Consider the following 13603-nt stretch of genomic DNA (forward strand, 5'->3'; position numbering starts at 1 on the left):
AAATGTGCACTTATCATGGTGGGTGTGTGTGCGTGTTCCCAGGTTTCGTGCTGCAGTACTCGGTGGACAACATGGAGGGGTGGAGGGATGTGTTCATCAGTTCCAGTGAGAGGTCCTTCAAGCTGGACAACCTGCGCTGTGGCACCTGGTACAAGGTCAAACTGGCCGCCAAGAACAGCGTGGGAGCGGGACGCATCAGTGAAATCATCGAGGCTAAGACCCACGGACGAGGTGAGGGAGAGAGGGTGGATCGGGGGATACAGGTACATGGGAGGGTTTAGTCGACAGGAGAGGCGAGGAGGGGCAGAGAGGGAGGAGCTAAAGTAGATGGTTACGGTTGTGAGAAGGGTGCTGTGAGAGGGGTGACGGTTACGGCTGCGAGAGGGGTGACGGTTACAGCTGCGAGAGGGGTGACGGTTACGGCTGCGAGGGGGGTGACGGTTACGGCTGCGAGAGGGGTGACGGTTACGGCTGCGAGAGGGGTGACGGTTACGGCTGCGAGAGGGGTGACGGTTACGGCTGCGAGAGGGGTGACGGTTACGGCTGCGAGAGGGGTGACGGTTACGGCTGCGAGAGGGGTGACGGTTACGGCTGCGAGGGGGTGACGGTTACGGCTGCGAGAGGGGTGACGGTTACGGCTGCGAGAGGGGTGGTGACGGCTGCGAGAGGGGTGACGGTTACGGCTGCGAGAGGGTGACGGGGCTGACGGTTACGGCTGCGAGAGGGGTGACGGTTACGGCTGCGAGGGGGTGACGGTTACGGCTGCGAGAGGGGTGACGGTTACGGCTGCGAGGGGGTGACGGTTACGGCTGCGAGGGGGTGACGGTTACGGCTGCGAGGGGGGTGACTGTTACGGCTGCGAGGGGGGTAATGAGGGAAACGGGTATATTCATACAATTCAATCCCACTTACCATATCACAATATTTCAAGACATTGTTAAAAACTGTTAAAATGAGAACTAACACCTTCCTGCCCCGCCTCTTCCAGAGCCCCAGTTCAATAAGGAACAGCCGGTGTTCACCCACGTCAACTCTACCCACGCCCGGCTCAACCTGCAGGGCTGGGCGAGCGGTGGCTGCCCTATCACGGCCGTGCTGCTGGAGTTCAGACCTAAGGGCAACTGGGCGTGGCAGAACGTGCGCACCAACGCCACGGCCGACGTGTTCCTGGCTGAGCTCCGCGAGGCCACCTGGTACGAGCTGAAGATGAAGGCGTGTAACAGCGCCGGCTGCGGGAACCAGAGTTCTCAGTTCGCCACGCTGGACTACGACGGCAGTGAGTACAAGCTGGTTTAATTTCTCTGGCCTGTATGGTCTAGTGGTTAGTGTTGCGGATTCTGAGTCGGAGAATGCCAAGAGTGTGCAAAGCAATCATCTACTTTGAAGAATCTCAAATGTAAAATATATTTTGATTTGTTTCACATTTTTGGTTACTACATGATTCTATGTGTAATTTCACAGTTTTGATGTCTTCACTATTATTCTACAATGTAGAAAATAGTTTTAAAAAAAATAATAATAATAATAATGAGTAGGTGTGTCCAAACTTTTGACTGGTACTGTATTTAAAACCTGATATAATGTCATATAACCTTGTCATGTAACCTGTTATATTTTCTAAGTAGGTACCATCCCTCCAATCAAGTCAGCGCGGCCGGAGGGCGACGACGTTAAGAAGCTCTTCTCCATCGGCTGCCCCGTCATCCTGGTCACTCTGGTCCTCGCCCTGCTCTTCATCATCCGCAAGAAACGCAAAGAGAAGAGACTGAAGAGACTGAGAGGTGAGGGGGGAGGGAACGGGGGAGGGGGGGAGAGGTGTGGAGAAGAGAATGAAGAGACTGAGAGGTAAGGGAGGGAACGGGGGAGGGGGGAGAGAGGTGTGAAGAAGAGACTGAAGAGACAGAGGGGAGGGGGAGAGGTGTGGAGAAGAGACTGAAGAGACTGAGAGGTGAGGGAGGGACCAGGGGAGGGGGGGGGTTGAGGGTGAGGAAGAGAGAGGTGTGGAGAAGAGACTGAAGCGACAGAGGTGAGGGAGGGAACGGGGGAGGGGGGAGAGGTGTGGAGAAGAGACTGAAGAAACAGAGGTGAGGGAGGGGGGGGGGGAGAGGTGTGGAGAAGAGACTGAAGAAACAGAGGTGAGGGGGAGGGGGGAGGGGGGGAGAGGTGTGGAGAAGAGACTGAAGAGACTGAGAGGTGAGGGAGGGGAGGGGGGGTTGGGGGGTTGAGGGTGAGGAAGAGAGAGGTGTGGAGAAGAGACTGAAGCGACTGAGAGGTGAGGGAGGGAACGGGGGGGGGGGGAGAGTTGTGGAGAAGAGACTGAAGAGACAGAGGTGAGGGAGGGAACGGGGGAGGGGGAGAGGTGTGGAGAAGAGACTGAAGCGACTGAGAGGTGAGGGAGGGAGGGGGGGAGGGGGGAGAGTTGTGGAGAAGAGACTGAAGAGACAGAGGTGAGGGAGGGGAACGGGGGAGGGGGAGAGGTGTGGAGAAGAGCTATGAGGTTGAGTAAGGGAGGGAGCTAAAGAGAGAAGAGGGTTGAGAAGAAAGATGGATCTGGGGTGAGAGAATGAAGGAGAGGTGTGGAGAAGAGACTGAGGGGTGAGAGAGAGAGAGAGAGAGTGAGCGGAAGGAGAGGACATTTTGGAGAGAGTGTAAGGAAGATCTGACTAAATTGTGCTCCATATAACTGAAGCCCTGCTCTTTCTTTACGTTCCCTCTAGATGCCAAAAGCCTGGCTGAGATGCTGATCAGGTAATATAGCTTATCTCTGCTGTTCCACAGTTCATACCCCCGAGGGAAACATTCATACAACACACTGAAATTAACATTGTAGAAAACAGTGGTTACCTTACCTCTCCATACAGTAAATGTCTTAAAAGATGGAAAGATAAATCCTATTTCTGAAAAAGGGGATTTACGCTCTGTGTGTGTGTGTGTGTGTGTGTGTGTGTGTGTGTGTGTGTGTGTGTGTGTGTGTGTGTGTGTGTGTGTGTGTGTGTGTGTGTGTGTGTGTGTGTGTGTGTGTGTGTGTGTGTGTGTGTGTGTGTGTGTGTGTGTGTGTGTGTGTGCCTTGTGTCCCTGGAGTAGTAAGAATAACCGGAGCTTTGACACCCCTGTGAAAGGGCCCCCCCAGGGCCCCCGACTCCACATTGACATCCCCAGAGTCCAGCTGCTCATCGAGGACAAGGAAGGCATCAAGCAGATCGGTCGGTGCCGTGTGTATATGTATATGTCTGTGTGTTTTGATGAGTGCCTACCTGATACGGATGTTAGTACTCTTTTCGGCCTGCGCTATAATGCAAATGTGTGTTCATGAATGAGTATGACTCATCAGTCGTGAATAATTGTTGCTTCTGTCAACCCCTCTGCTAGGTGAAGACAAAGCCACCATCCCAGTGACGGACACAGAGTTCAGCCAGAATGTGAATCCACAGAGCTTCTGTACGGGCGTGTCTGTGCATCACCCCGCCCTCATCCAGAACACCGGCCCTCTGATTGACATGTCCGATATCAGACCAGGGACCAGTAAGTGGAGAGTCCTAACTGCCCTACATCGGAGAGTTCTATTCTATCTTGTCCATTCCTTCCATCTTTGCCTTCAACTTGCTGACTCTTGTGTTCTCCTCCCTTTCTCTCACCTCCTTCCTCCCTCTCCCCCTGTCCTTCCTCCCACCACTCCTACCCTCCTCCACCTCTCCAACCTTCCTCCCGCCTCCTCCTCTCTTCTCTCTCCTCCCTCCCTCTCTCCCCCGGTAGACCCGGTGTCGAGGAAGAGCGTGAAGTCGGCCCACAGTACGAGGAACCGCTACTCCAGCCAGTGGACCTTGACCAAGTGCCAGTCATCTACGCCCGCCCGTACCCTCACCTCCGACTGGCGCACCGTGGGCTCCCAGCATGGCATCACCGTCACCGAGAGCGACAGCTACAGCGCCAGCCTCTCACAGGACACGGGTGAGCCTGGCACATCTTGCACACACACACACTCATGACACATACACTTTCTTGTAACACACACACTCATGATATATACACACACACACACACAGTATTGACACCTACATACATACAGACATATACGAAGGACACAAGTGAGCCACCCAAAACAGGCTACATACACACACACTGTAGTGCAAGGAGATTTGGGCATTTCATGTACAACACCAACTCTCTCTCTCACTCTCACTCTCACTCTCACGCTCACTCTCACTCTCTCGCTCTCTCTGTCTCTGTTGCTCTCTCTGTCGCTCTCCCCTGCTCTCCCTCTCGCCCTCTGTCTCCCTCTCTCTCTCCCTCTCTCTTTGTCATCAGATAAGGGGCGTAACAGCATGGTGTCCACAGAGAGCGCATCCTCCACCTACGAGGAGCTGGCGCGGGCCTACGAACACGCCAAGCTTGAGGAGCACCTGCAGCACGCCAAGTTTGAGATCACCGAGTGCTTCATCTCCGACAGTTCCTCAGACCAGATGACCACGGGCACCAACGACAACGGCGACAGCATGACCTCCATGAGCACGCCGTCCGAGACGGGCCTGTGTCGCTTCACCGCCTCGCCACCCAAACCCCAGGAATACGACCGCGGAAGACCTACCAACGTAGCCGTGCCCATCCCCCACCGCGCCAACAAGAGCGAGTGGACTGGCAAAAGTGAGTATGAGACCTGCCCTTGATTAGAATGATCCTATAGGTCGGTGGAATGTAATGGCCTCTAAGCATGGAGTGAGCAGGGTTGATTGCTGTACTTTAGACGCATACCGGTACTCTGACATATAACAAATGTGCCTGATAAAGATGCTTGTCAAATTCTCTCTTCCATCCCCTCATCCCAGGTGACTACTGTAACCTTCCCCTTTACATGAAGACAGACCCTTTCTTCCGGAAGCAGTCGGAGCTGCATGACCCGTGCCCGGTGGTGCCGCCCCGCGAGGCCCCCATCCGCAGCCTGGCCCAGCGGGCGTACCACACCCAGGGCCGCCACATGACTCTGGACTCCTCCAAGCAGCAGCAGGCTCTGACTGTGGGCCACGCAGGCCTGGCAGGCCTCAGCGCCTCAGGGGGAGCATCAGGGAGTGGTGGTGGTGTAGGAGGGGCGACTGGAGGGCCGTCTGGTGGTTCCAGCACCACCTCCCTGTCTCAGAGGACTCTCACCATGCCCGGTTCCTCCTCTTCTACTGCCCAGAGCACTGCTGCTGCCGCTACCACCTCGGCCAGCGGGGGAGCCACGGGGGGAGACTCCAGAGACCCTCTGCTGGAGAGCAGCTCGTCAGGCCTGGGCAGACTAGAGAGACAGAAGCAGGCGGCTGGCGGGGCCTACTCCAAATCGTATACACTGGTGTAGCTGGAGCCACTGGTGGAGATGTTGGAGCCTTGGGAAGGGTTAGGGGCCACACAGACACACGTACACACACCTGGCGCCTGCACTGTCAGGCCAGAGGGGCCCGCTCGGCAGGGGCCAGATTGAGGTTTTTATAGCACAGGAGTTTGTCTTCTTTCTGCCAGTTTGTGTTTTCTCTGTCTATCCTTTTCTCTCTCTCTCTGTTTCTCTCTCTCTGTTTCTCTCTCTCTGTTTCTCTCTCTCTGTTTCTCTCTCTCTCGTTCTCTTCCTCTCTCTATTTTTTTATTTGACCTTCCCTGGAAATAACTTGCCAAACGCAACATAATTGTCATATTTGTTTTTTCAAACTTTTTTTTTCTTCTCTCTCTCTCTCTCTCTCATATTATCTGTTAAGACACCTCAGAACTTCTGCACAAACTACATTCCATGTGCACTTCTTTTCTTGAATTCAGAACGGTAAACGAAAAGAACCAATATATTTAGAGTTTCACATAAACCTGTCGAGATGTTTTTAGGCTGTTTTACGTGTTCCTTTTTCATATCTCTGAACAGAGAGCTCTGAGTTCATACAAGCAGGGCATTTGCCACGGAACCTGCTTATGCATAAACCAACGACCTTGGTGTCTGTCTCTGGTCCTCCATCCTGGTAGGGACTCACACAAACAGGCAACAGACTGTGGTTTCAACGACGATGTTGGAGGAGTCTCGGGGGAGTCCCCCCCCCCACACAATTCATAACACAGTATAGAGTGTTGATGACTCTCTTATAGGACACCAGGAAACAGAGAGAGGGGGGAAAAAACTAGAATCGGCTTCACACGACAGATGAATCTGAACAGTTTTATTTTATTTTATTAGTCTTTTCTCTTCCTCTTTTGGAATATATATATATATATATATACTCATGTGCATTAAGAGGGTAGAAGGGGTTCACAGAACCTTCACGAGCCTGCGTGTGTGCGTGTATATGTGTAGATATGTATACATGTGGCTGGCACACACCTGCAGCGGACCTTTCTAATCAATCTGTATGCTGACTCCTTGGCGGAGGCGCGAGTTAAAGAACCTCCCGTCCATCTGCTACTGACAGTGTTTTGGGGACGTTGAGGTCACGCTGTACGACGTCACATGTCGGTCTCTCCCTTCTGGACTTTGGTTGGCCCGGTGCGTTTGCCACCGGCAGCATCGCCTTGGAGACGGTGAGTTGATTTGCCGTGCATTAGAGGTGCCACCCCTCCTCTTGGTCCTCTCTCTCTCTCGTTCTCTCCGTCCGTCTGAGGGAGAAGAGCCTTTGTTCTGTCCTTAACTTGCGCTTGGTGCCAGACACCCCCATTCCTTCATACTACCCCTCGGTCGACCCAAACCCCTGTAACCCTTCCCCACCACCCCACACCCCTGCCCTCCATACCCCACCCCATCCCATACAGTCTCACTGTGACCTTCTAGCACACTCTGCTAGGCAGACGGACATTTATGACAATAGTTGGGACTGATTGACAAATGGACTGCAGGACGACAGAAGGACTGACTGATAAAAGATGAAGCAGACCACAAGATGGATGAATGAACAAGTTTCTGATTGAAACAGAGGTGAATATACAGACGTGATAATGCAGCGAGGAACATTGATTTGCAGGGAGAGATGGAATGAGGCCGACCAAAGAGTCGCAAGTGTTTAGGGAAGGATGAAAGAGATGGCAGGTGAACATGAGTTATTGTTATGAAATGAGGTGGTCTCAAGAATAAATATGTTGTCTATAAGGCCCCCCCCCCCCCCCGCATCCCACTAAAATGTATTTCAACTTATTGTCGGGTTCTGTTGACGTTTCTGTTTATTTATATCATTCATTATAAACCCAAAGCTCAGCCCCATGACAAAGAAACGTCCCAAAAAAATCAATAATTGCTCACAATATTTGCAGAGGAACATTTCAAATCAGGGCTCTCACAATATATATATATAAAAAAATATATATACAATATTTGTTGTCAAAGATATGTACATATATATTTATATCTAAATATATAGCAAATATATAACTATTGAATGAAGCAGAGAGATATGAAGTCATCGTAATTAAAAAAATATATATATATATGAAAATATAAAAAGTGAGACAATCGCTCAGTTGGAAGAAGCCGTCGGTTCGGAGGAAGAGGAGAAAGTGGGCTGAAGAACTGGGAAACGGCTAGCACAACCAAGAAAGCTATAGATGGACGAAATAGAGAGCGGGCTACGGTATCTGAGGCCGAGTTTGGGAATGGGAACATTGATGTGAACAATGCCCATCTGCCAGGTACACAGGTAGCTACAGTGCAGCAGCACAACAACACCGAACATGCCATTCAGGATGCAAAGTGTCTAAGTAGTTAATGATGGGTAGGACCTTAGCCTGTGAGGTCCGTTGCAAACTAATGCTGTCCATTTAGCATTTTGTAATGGTCACAATGGCTTGTGGTCTGTGAACCCAATGGCAGCCAGTGTGGTTACTGTGTCTAATAACATCAGACCTGTGGTTGATTTGGTTTGGAGTTGCCCCTGTGGTCCACTGTGGTGGAGAATAGACACTGCTGTAGTTTTGTGATCGGAATGGTTTTTGTGGTCAGTGAGGTAAAGTGTGTTCATTGCCCTCAGCACAACCCTCTTTTTAATTGTACCTGTGGAAAGGGTGAGGGACATCACTGACATGAGAGAGGAAGATTTCAGGGAACCCCTAATCGTTTAGAAGTACTTGTACTGGATAGTTAGCGCGTAGCAGCTTCAGCACTGAGTCACTTAGCTGAGGCAACATCCACTGTTGATTTCAGCTCAGAGCCCAACCCTGGCACGCCTAACCCTGGCACATGGGGATTCAGGTAACTGTGGTGGGCAATGCCAAGGCACCAACCCAACTTCTTATTGTCTACGTCCCCAAATCTAAGGCCAACTTAGAAGCATGACCCTACTTCAGGTAGGGTACAAAGGGTGGAACCAAATGTAACCTGTTGTATTGCGCCTTCCGAAGGTGTGTTCGTGTTGACACCCCCCCCCGTGACGTCTCATGACTGAACTTAGTGAAGACAGCACATAGTGACCTCTGTGTTTTACCGTTGTCATTATGTCCCTGCACAGTATTCCTATTCCGGACATACATATAACTGTTATAACAGCTCATAACTGAGAACATTCACGCTCCCTGCCTGTTGCAGACAGTGAACAGGACGGGGAGCGTTTGCAGAGAGAAGAATCTTTCCTTTCCGTTGATATTATTATGGTACTGTTTTATTTTTGCTTTGGCTTCCTTGGTTATGCAAATATCTTGAAACGGTTCGAGACACACAGTGGTGCCACGTGAAGTGGCAGGCCTGTCTAGCCAATTGAAATCAGGGACTCCCTATCTCCAACCAATCACAGGAAAAACTGTGTGCTTATTGGGCGGGGTCAGGAATCAAACTCTCCCCAACCTACCCTAACTTTTGCCCCACCTATTTGACTAATCAGACCGTCATTTACACCTGGTAATAACATGTGTCCTGTGATCAGATTTCTCTCAAAATGTCTACTCCAGCCCAATTTGATCAGGTATGACTGGACGTGACCAAAGATCCATTCCCAGGACACATGTTTAATACCAGGTCTAAAGGGGGTCTCAGATCCCCCCCCCCCCCTGCACCTCCTGCCACAACAGCATCGCTACCCCACTATTAAAGACTCTTGTACATAGCAAAGTGTTTTGTATAAATACGTACTATTTTCAACATCTCCAGATGAAACCAGGGCACAATGTAAACTTTGATTCAAGTTATAACTTGAAACAGGAGAGGGTTAAAGAGAACTATAGAATTATAGCCCCACTGCTTACAATTAGAGTTTTGAATGGGGCAACAAACAACAATAGAGTGGACCACATACGGCTTTCACAATTGGTTCCTCTTTTTCCAAGAGGTTTTGTTGAGTTCATTTTTGGGGGCCATCGATTGGTTTGTATTGATTTTTCTTTCTTGTAGTATTTTTTGTTCGTTTTTTTATTTCTTTTGAGGAAAAACGGCATTGCATGCTCTGAATATTTTGCTGGTTATAAAAAGGACAATGGAGAAACAAACAGGAGAAAGGGGTGAGGGGGGGGGGGGAGCATTCCTAAACTTTTATGGAAAAAGTTGCTTCAATTTGCAATTGCTTGTTTAACTCTACCGTTTTTCTTTCTATGAAAACAAACAAAACCAGAAACAGAGAACTCCAACACCTTGTGCAATAAAGCGATCTTTCTATGAGTCATGTCTTCCCTTTTCCATCCTTTCCTTTATGCCGGACCAAGGGGTGCATTTATTTGCACAGACCGTGGCAAAATGTTTTGCGGTGGAAAACGTTTTGAAAGTAAAACGAGCAAGTCTTATAGAAAACCTCACAAGAATGATTGATTATACGGTAGGAAATAACACACACGTGAAATTAGAGCCATTACTTCGACACGCGGTAACAAAAAGAGAACCAATCCAGGATTACTGAGGGGTTTAATGGAGTTTGTTGGACATATATGTTATTTTACATTTTACAATCCATCTATTTGATACGTACTGTAATGCATACAGTACAATGTGCATGCTCTCACACAGACGCTGACACACACATGCAAACATACTCTCGCACATTTTATTCAACCTTTATTCAACTAGACAAGTCAGTTTATTAAGAACAAATTCTTATTTACAACGACGGCCTAGGAACAGTGGGTGAACTGCCTTTGTTTAGGGGCAGAACGACAGAATGTTACCTTGTCAGCTCAGGGATTCGATCTAGCAACCTTAACCTTTCGGTTAATGGCCCAACGCTCTAACCACTAGGCTACCTGCCGCACAAATATCTTCACAAATAAAAAACATGTCGATAAGCATATAAAGGACCTATGATTCATGTGTAAATATATTTTTAGTCACATAGTAAAACACAGGATGTGTGTAACATTTTGTCACTTAAATTAGTGATTGAATGTCTGTGTCTGTATAATGTTCGACATGCAGTACCAGTCAAAATTGCAGAGTTTATTCCAGAGTTTATTCCAGAATTCCAGAGTTTATTTTTTACTATGTTCTACATTGTAGACTAATAGTGAAGACATCAAAACTATGAAATAACACATATGGAGTCATTGTAGTAACCAAAAAAGTGTTAAACAAATCAAAAATATGTTTTTTTATTTGAGGTTCTTCAAAGTAGCCAACCCCCATGACAGCTTTGAACACTTGGCATTCTCTCAATCAGCTTCATGAGGTAGTCACCTGGAAAACATTTTAATTAACAGGTGTGCCTTGTCATAAGTTTGTATGTGGAATTTCTTTCCTCAATGCGTTTAATTGTGTTGTGACAAGGTAGTGGGTGGTATGTAGAAGATAGCCCTATTTGGTAACAGCTCAAATAAGGAAAGAGAAACGACAGTCCCTCATTACTTTAAGACATGAAGGTCATTTCAAGAACTCGGAAAGTTTCCTCAAGTGCAGTCGCAAAAACCATGACCTGCTATGTTTAAACTGGCTCTCGTGAGGACCGCCACAGGAAAGGAAGACCCAGAGTTACCTCTGCTACAGAGGCTACGTTCATTAGTTACCAGACTCAGAAATTGCAGCCCAAATAAATGAGTTCAAGCAACAGACACATCTCAACATCAACTGTTCAGAAGAGACTGTGTGAATCAGGCCTTCATGGTTGAATTGCTGCAAAGAAACCACTACTAAAGGACACCAATAAAAAGAAGAGACTTGCTTGTGACACAGGCGATGGACATTGGACCTGTGGAAATCTGTCCTTGGTCTGATGAGTCCACATTAGAGATTTTTGGTTCCAACCGCCGTGTCTTTGTGAGACGCAGAGTAGGTGAACGGATGATCTCCGCAAGTGTGGTTCTGACCGTGAAGCATGGAGGAGGTGTGATGGTGAAAATGTCAGTGATTTGTTTAGAATTCAAGGCACACTTAGCCAGCATGGTTACCATTCTGCAGAGATACGCCATCCCATCTGGTTTGCGCTTAGTGGGACTGTCATTTGTTTTTCAACAGGACTATGACCCAACACACCTCCAGGCTGTGTAAGGCCTATTTGACCTAGAAGGAGAGTGATGGAGTGCTGCATCAGATGACATGTTCTCCACAATCACCTGACTTCAACCCATTTGAGATGGTTTGGGATGAGTTGGACCGCAGACTGAAGGAGAAGCAGCTGACAAGTGTGCAGCAAACGTTGGAACTCTTTCACGATCGTTGTAAAAGAGTTCCAGGTGAAGCTGGTTGAAAGAGTGTGCAAAGCTGTCATCAAGGCAAATGGTGGCTACTTTGAAGAATCTAAAATATATTTTGATTTGTTTAACACTTTTTTGGTTACTCCATGATTCCATATGTGATATTTCATAGTTTTGATATCTTCATTAATATTCTACAATGTTGAAAATAGTTTTAAAAAATAAAGTAAAATACTTGAATGAGTAGATGTGTCCAAACGTTTGAGTGGTCTTTCATATAAAGTCAATCTATGCTATTTCCTTTGGTATACATGCTATGAGAAATGGCTAACGGAGTTAGATGACATCTTTGGTCCTCCGCACTTTACATTTCAGAGAGGACTCTGTCTTGTCTGTCTGTCTGTCTGTGTATTCGTGTCCGTCTGTCTGTCATGCAGAGCTCCGGTGGTGCGGGTGTGCTTCTACTTGGTCTCCCTCTTCTTCTGCTGGTACTTCCTGAACTGGTTCTGAATGGTGGCGGCAGCTTTCTCCACGGGCAGAGTGGGGCTGAGAGGCGCCGCTGCACACCCGTTGCCGCACGCGGAGTCTTTCCGATCGCACGTCAGGAGACAGGGTACAGTCAAAGTGGCGACAGCAACAGCCAACGTTGCATTGGGGAAGATGTCCGAATTTACTGTGTGTAACAACGTAGCAAGTACATGAGTAGTAAGGCACGAGTGGTCTTTAACGTTAGGGGCTATGAAGCTATATGTAGCCTTTCAGCAAGCCTCTATGTGGGTAGGTGATTATACCTCATTATTATAGATATATTGCCGTGGACAGTTCAGTGTCATAGATAAGAAAAATGTGAATCCACACACTCGTACGCTGCTCCCGAAGTGTTTTAAAGAGAAAAGGATGTCTCGACCCGTTAATGGGTTGTAAATGAGGAAGACCTAGTCAAACCTTTGTCCATTTGTCATTCAACACCGTGGGAGCAGCATACCAATGTGCCAATTAAAAAAATATATCTACATTGTTTTCCTCTCGGATTCAGCACCTGGGAAGTGTTTTCTAGATTTGCACATTTAAAAAAAAAAAAAACACTCTTTTAAACATTGTTTGGTCTCAGACTCACTCTTTCTGAACACTCCTACGCTGTTCCTCGTCTGGCCGTCGTACTGTAAAGAAGAATACAGTGTGAAAGCATTACAGAAAAAGTCGTTAAAGGGGCAATCTGCAGGTGAAAATAGAACAACTGTTTTGGGTCCTGATGGGGTACGGCAGTTGAACTAAGCTCATGACGCATTTATAGGTTATATTCTTCCAGAATCAATGGTTGCATATCATTTATACGTTAAAAAAAATACATGGAAGTAGCAACTGCAGAATGTATCCCTCTCACTTACATACGCACACACACACACACACACACACACACACACACACACACACACACACACACACACACACACACACACACACACACACACACACACACACACACACACACACACACACACACACACACACACACACACACACACACACACACACACACACACACGCCTGGCTACTGCAGGAATGCTTGATTGTCCATCTCCTGTTTGCTCAGTGTAAAAGGTGTAATGTTTGGACATGACTGTGTCATTCTTCACATGCCATTCCAAGACATCCCAACTCGCAGATAGGCAGCTATGTGTCCCCCTAGCTAAGGTCATGTGGTGAATGTAATTTTGCAGTGCGGTTTCAGTAGCCAATTCTGGAAATGCTGGTAATTGATGCTTTGTGGCCTTCAGCACTACAATAATAGAGGCCCAGAGGCAGTGAAGACGCTGTGCGTTGTTGGATCCAAACGTGTTGCTAATTAGCTGTTCATTGTGTAATTCTATCATCACAATGGCATTGAAAAGGCTAAATTATGCAATTACATCCCTCTGTCGGTATGCTTTGGTCTCTCTGCGTCAGATTGTCTTTGGCACCCCCCCCCGTCGCATCTGATGAGTATGGCAGACTAACAAAAAGTAGGCACCTCAAACATAATGATTTCATGAGATTTTCACAACCTTATTCTTAGCACATGTCT

At 48.0% G+C, this 13603-nt stretch overlaps 1 protein-coding gene across 4 annotated transcripts in view; it reads left to right on the forward strand.

The window, feature by feature from the left end:
- The window catches only part of LOC123993048 (Down syndrome cell adhesion molecule-like protein 1 homolog), a 167837-nt gene extending 158257 nt beyond the window's left edge, over positions 1 to 9580 (forward strand). Inside the window, exons 26-34 of one of the 4 annotated variants that reach the window (XM_046294799.1) lie at positions 43 to 231; positions 989 to 1276; positions 1623 to 1781; positions 2718 to 2748; positions 3082 to 3203; positions 3370 to 3522; positions 3754 to 3948; positions 4306 to 4641; positions 4824 to 9580. In XM_046294799.1, the coding sequence (XP_046150755.1) occupies positions 43 to 231; positions 989 to 1276; positions 1623 to 1781; positions 2718 to 2748; positions 3082 to 3203; positions 3370 to 3522; positions 3754 to 3948; positions 4306 to 4641; positions 4824 to 5332 (1982 nt within the window). In that variant the 3' untranslated portion in view covers positions 5333 to 9580. The remainder of the gene's footprint in view (positions 1 to 42; positions 232 to 988; positions 1277 to 1622; positions 1782 to 2717; positions 2749 to 3081; positions 3204 to 3369; positions 3523 to 3753; positions 3949 to 4305; positions 4642 to 4823) is intronic. The other 3 variants (XM_046294801.1, XM_046294800.1, XM_046294802.1) reach the window with 3 other exon arrangements.
- The last annotated feature ends 4023 nt before the right edge of the window (positions 9581 to 13603 follow it).

This window comes from Oncorhynchus gorbuscha, linkage group LG13 (assembly GCF_021184085.1).
Source record: "Oncorhynchus gorbuscha isolate QuinsamMale2020 ecotype Even-year linkage group LG13, OgorEven_v1.0, whole genome shotgun sequence".
Taxonomy (NCBI): domain Eukaryota; kingdom Metazoa; phylum Chordata; class Actinopteri; order Salmoniformes; family Salmonidae; genus Oncorhynchus; species Oncorhynchus gorbuscha.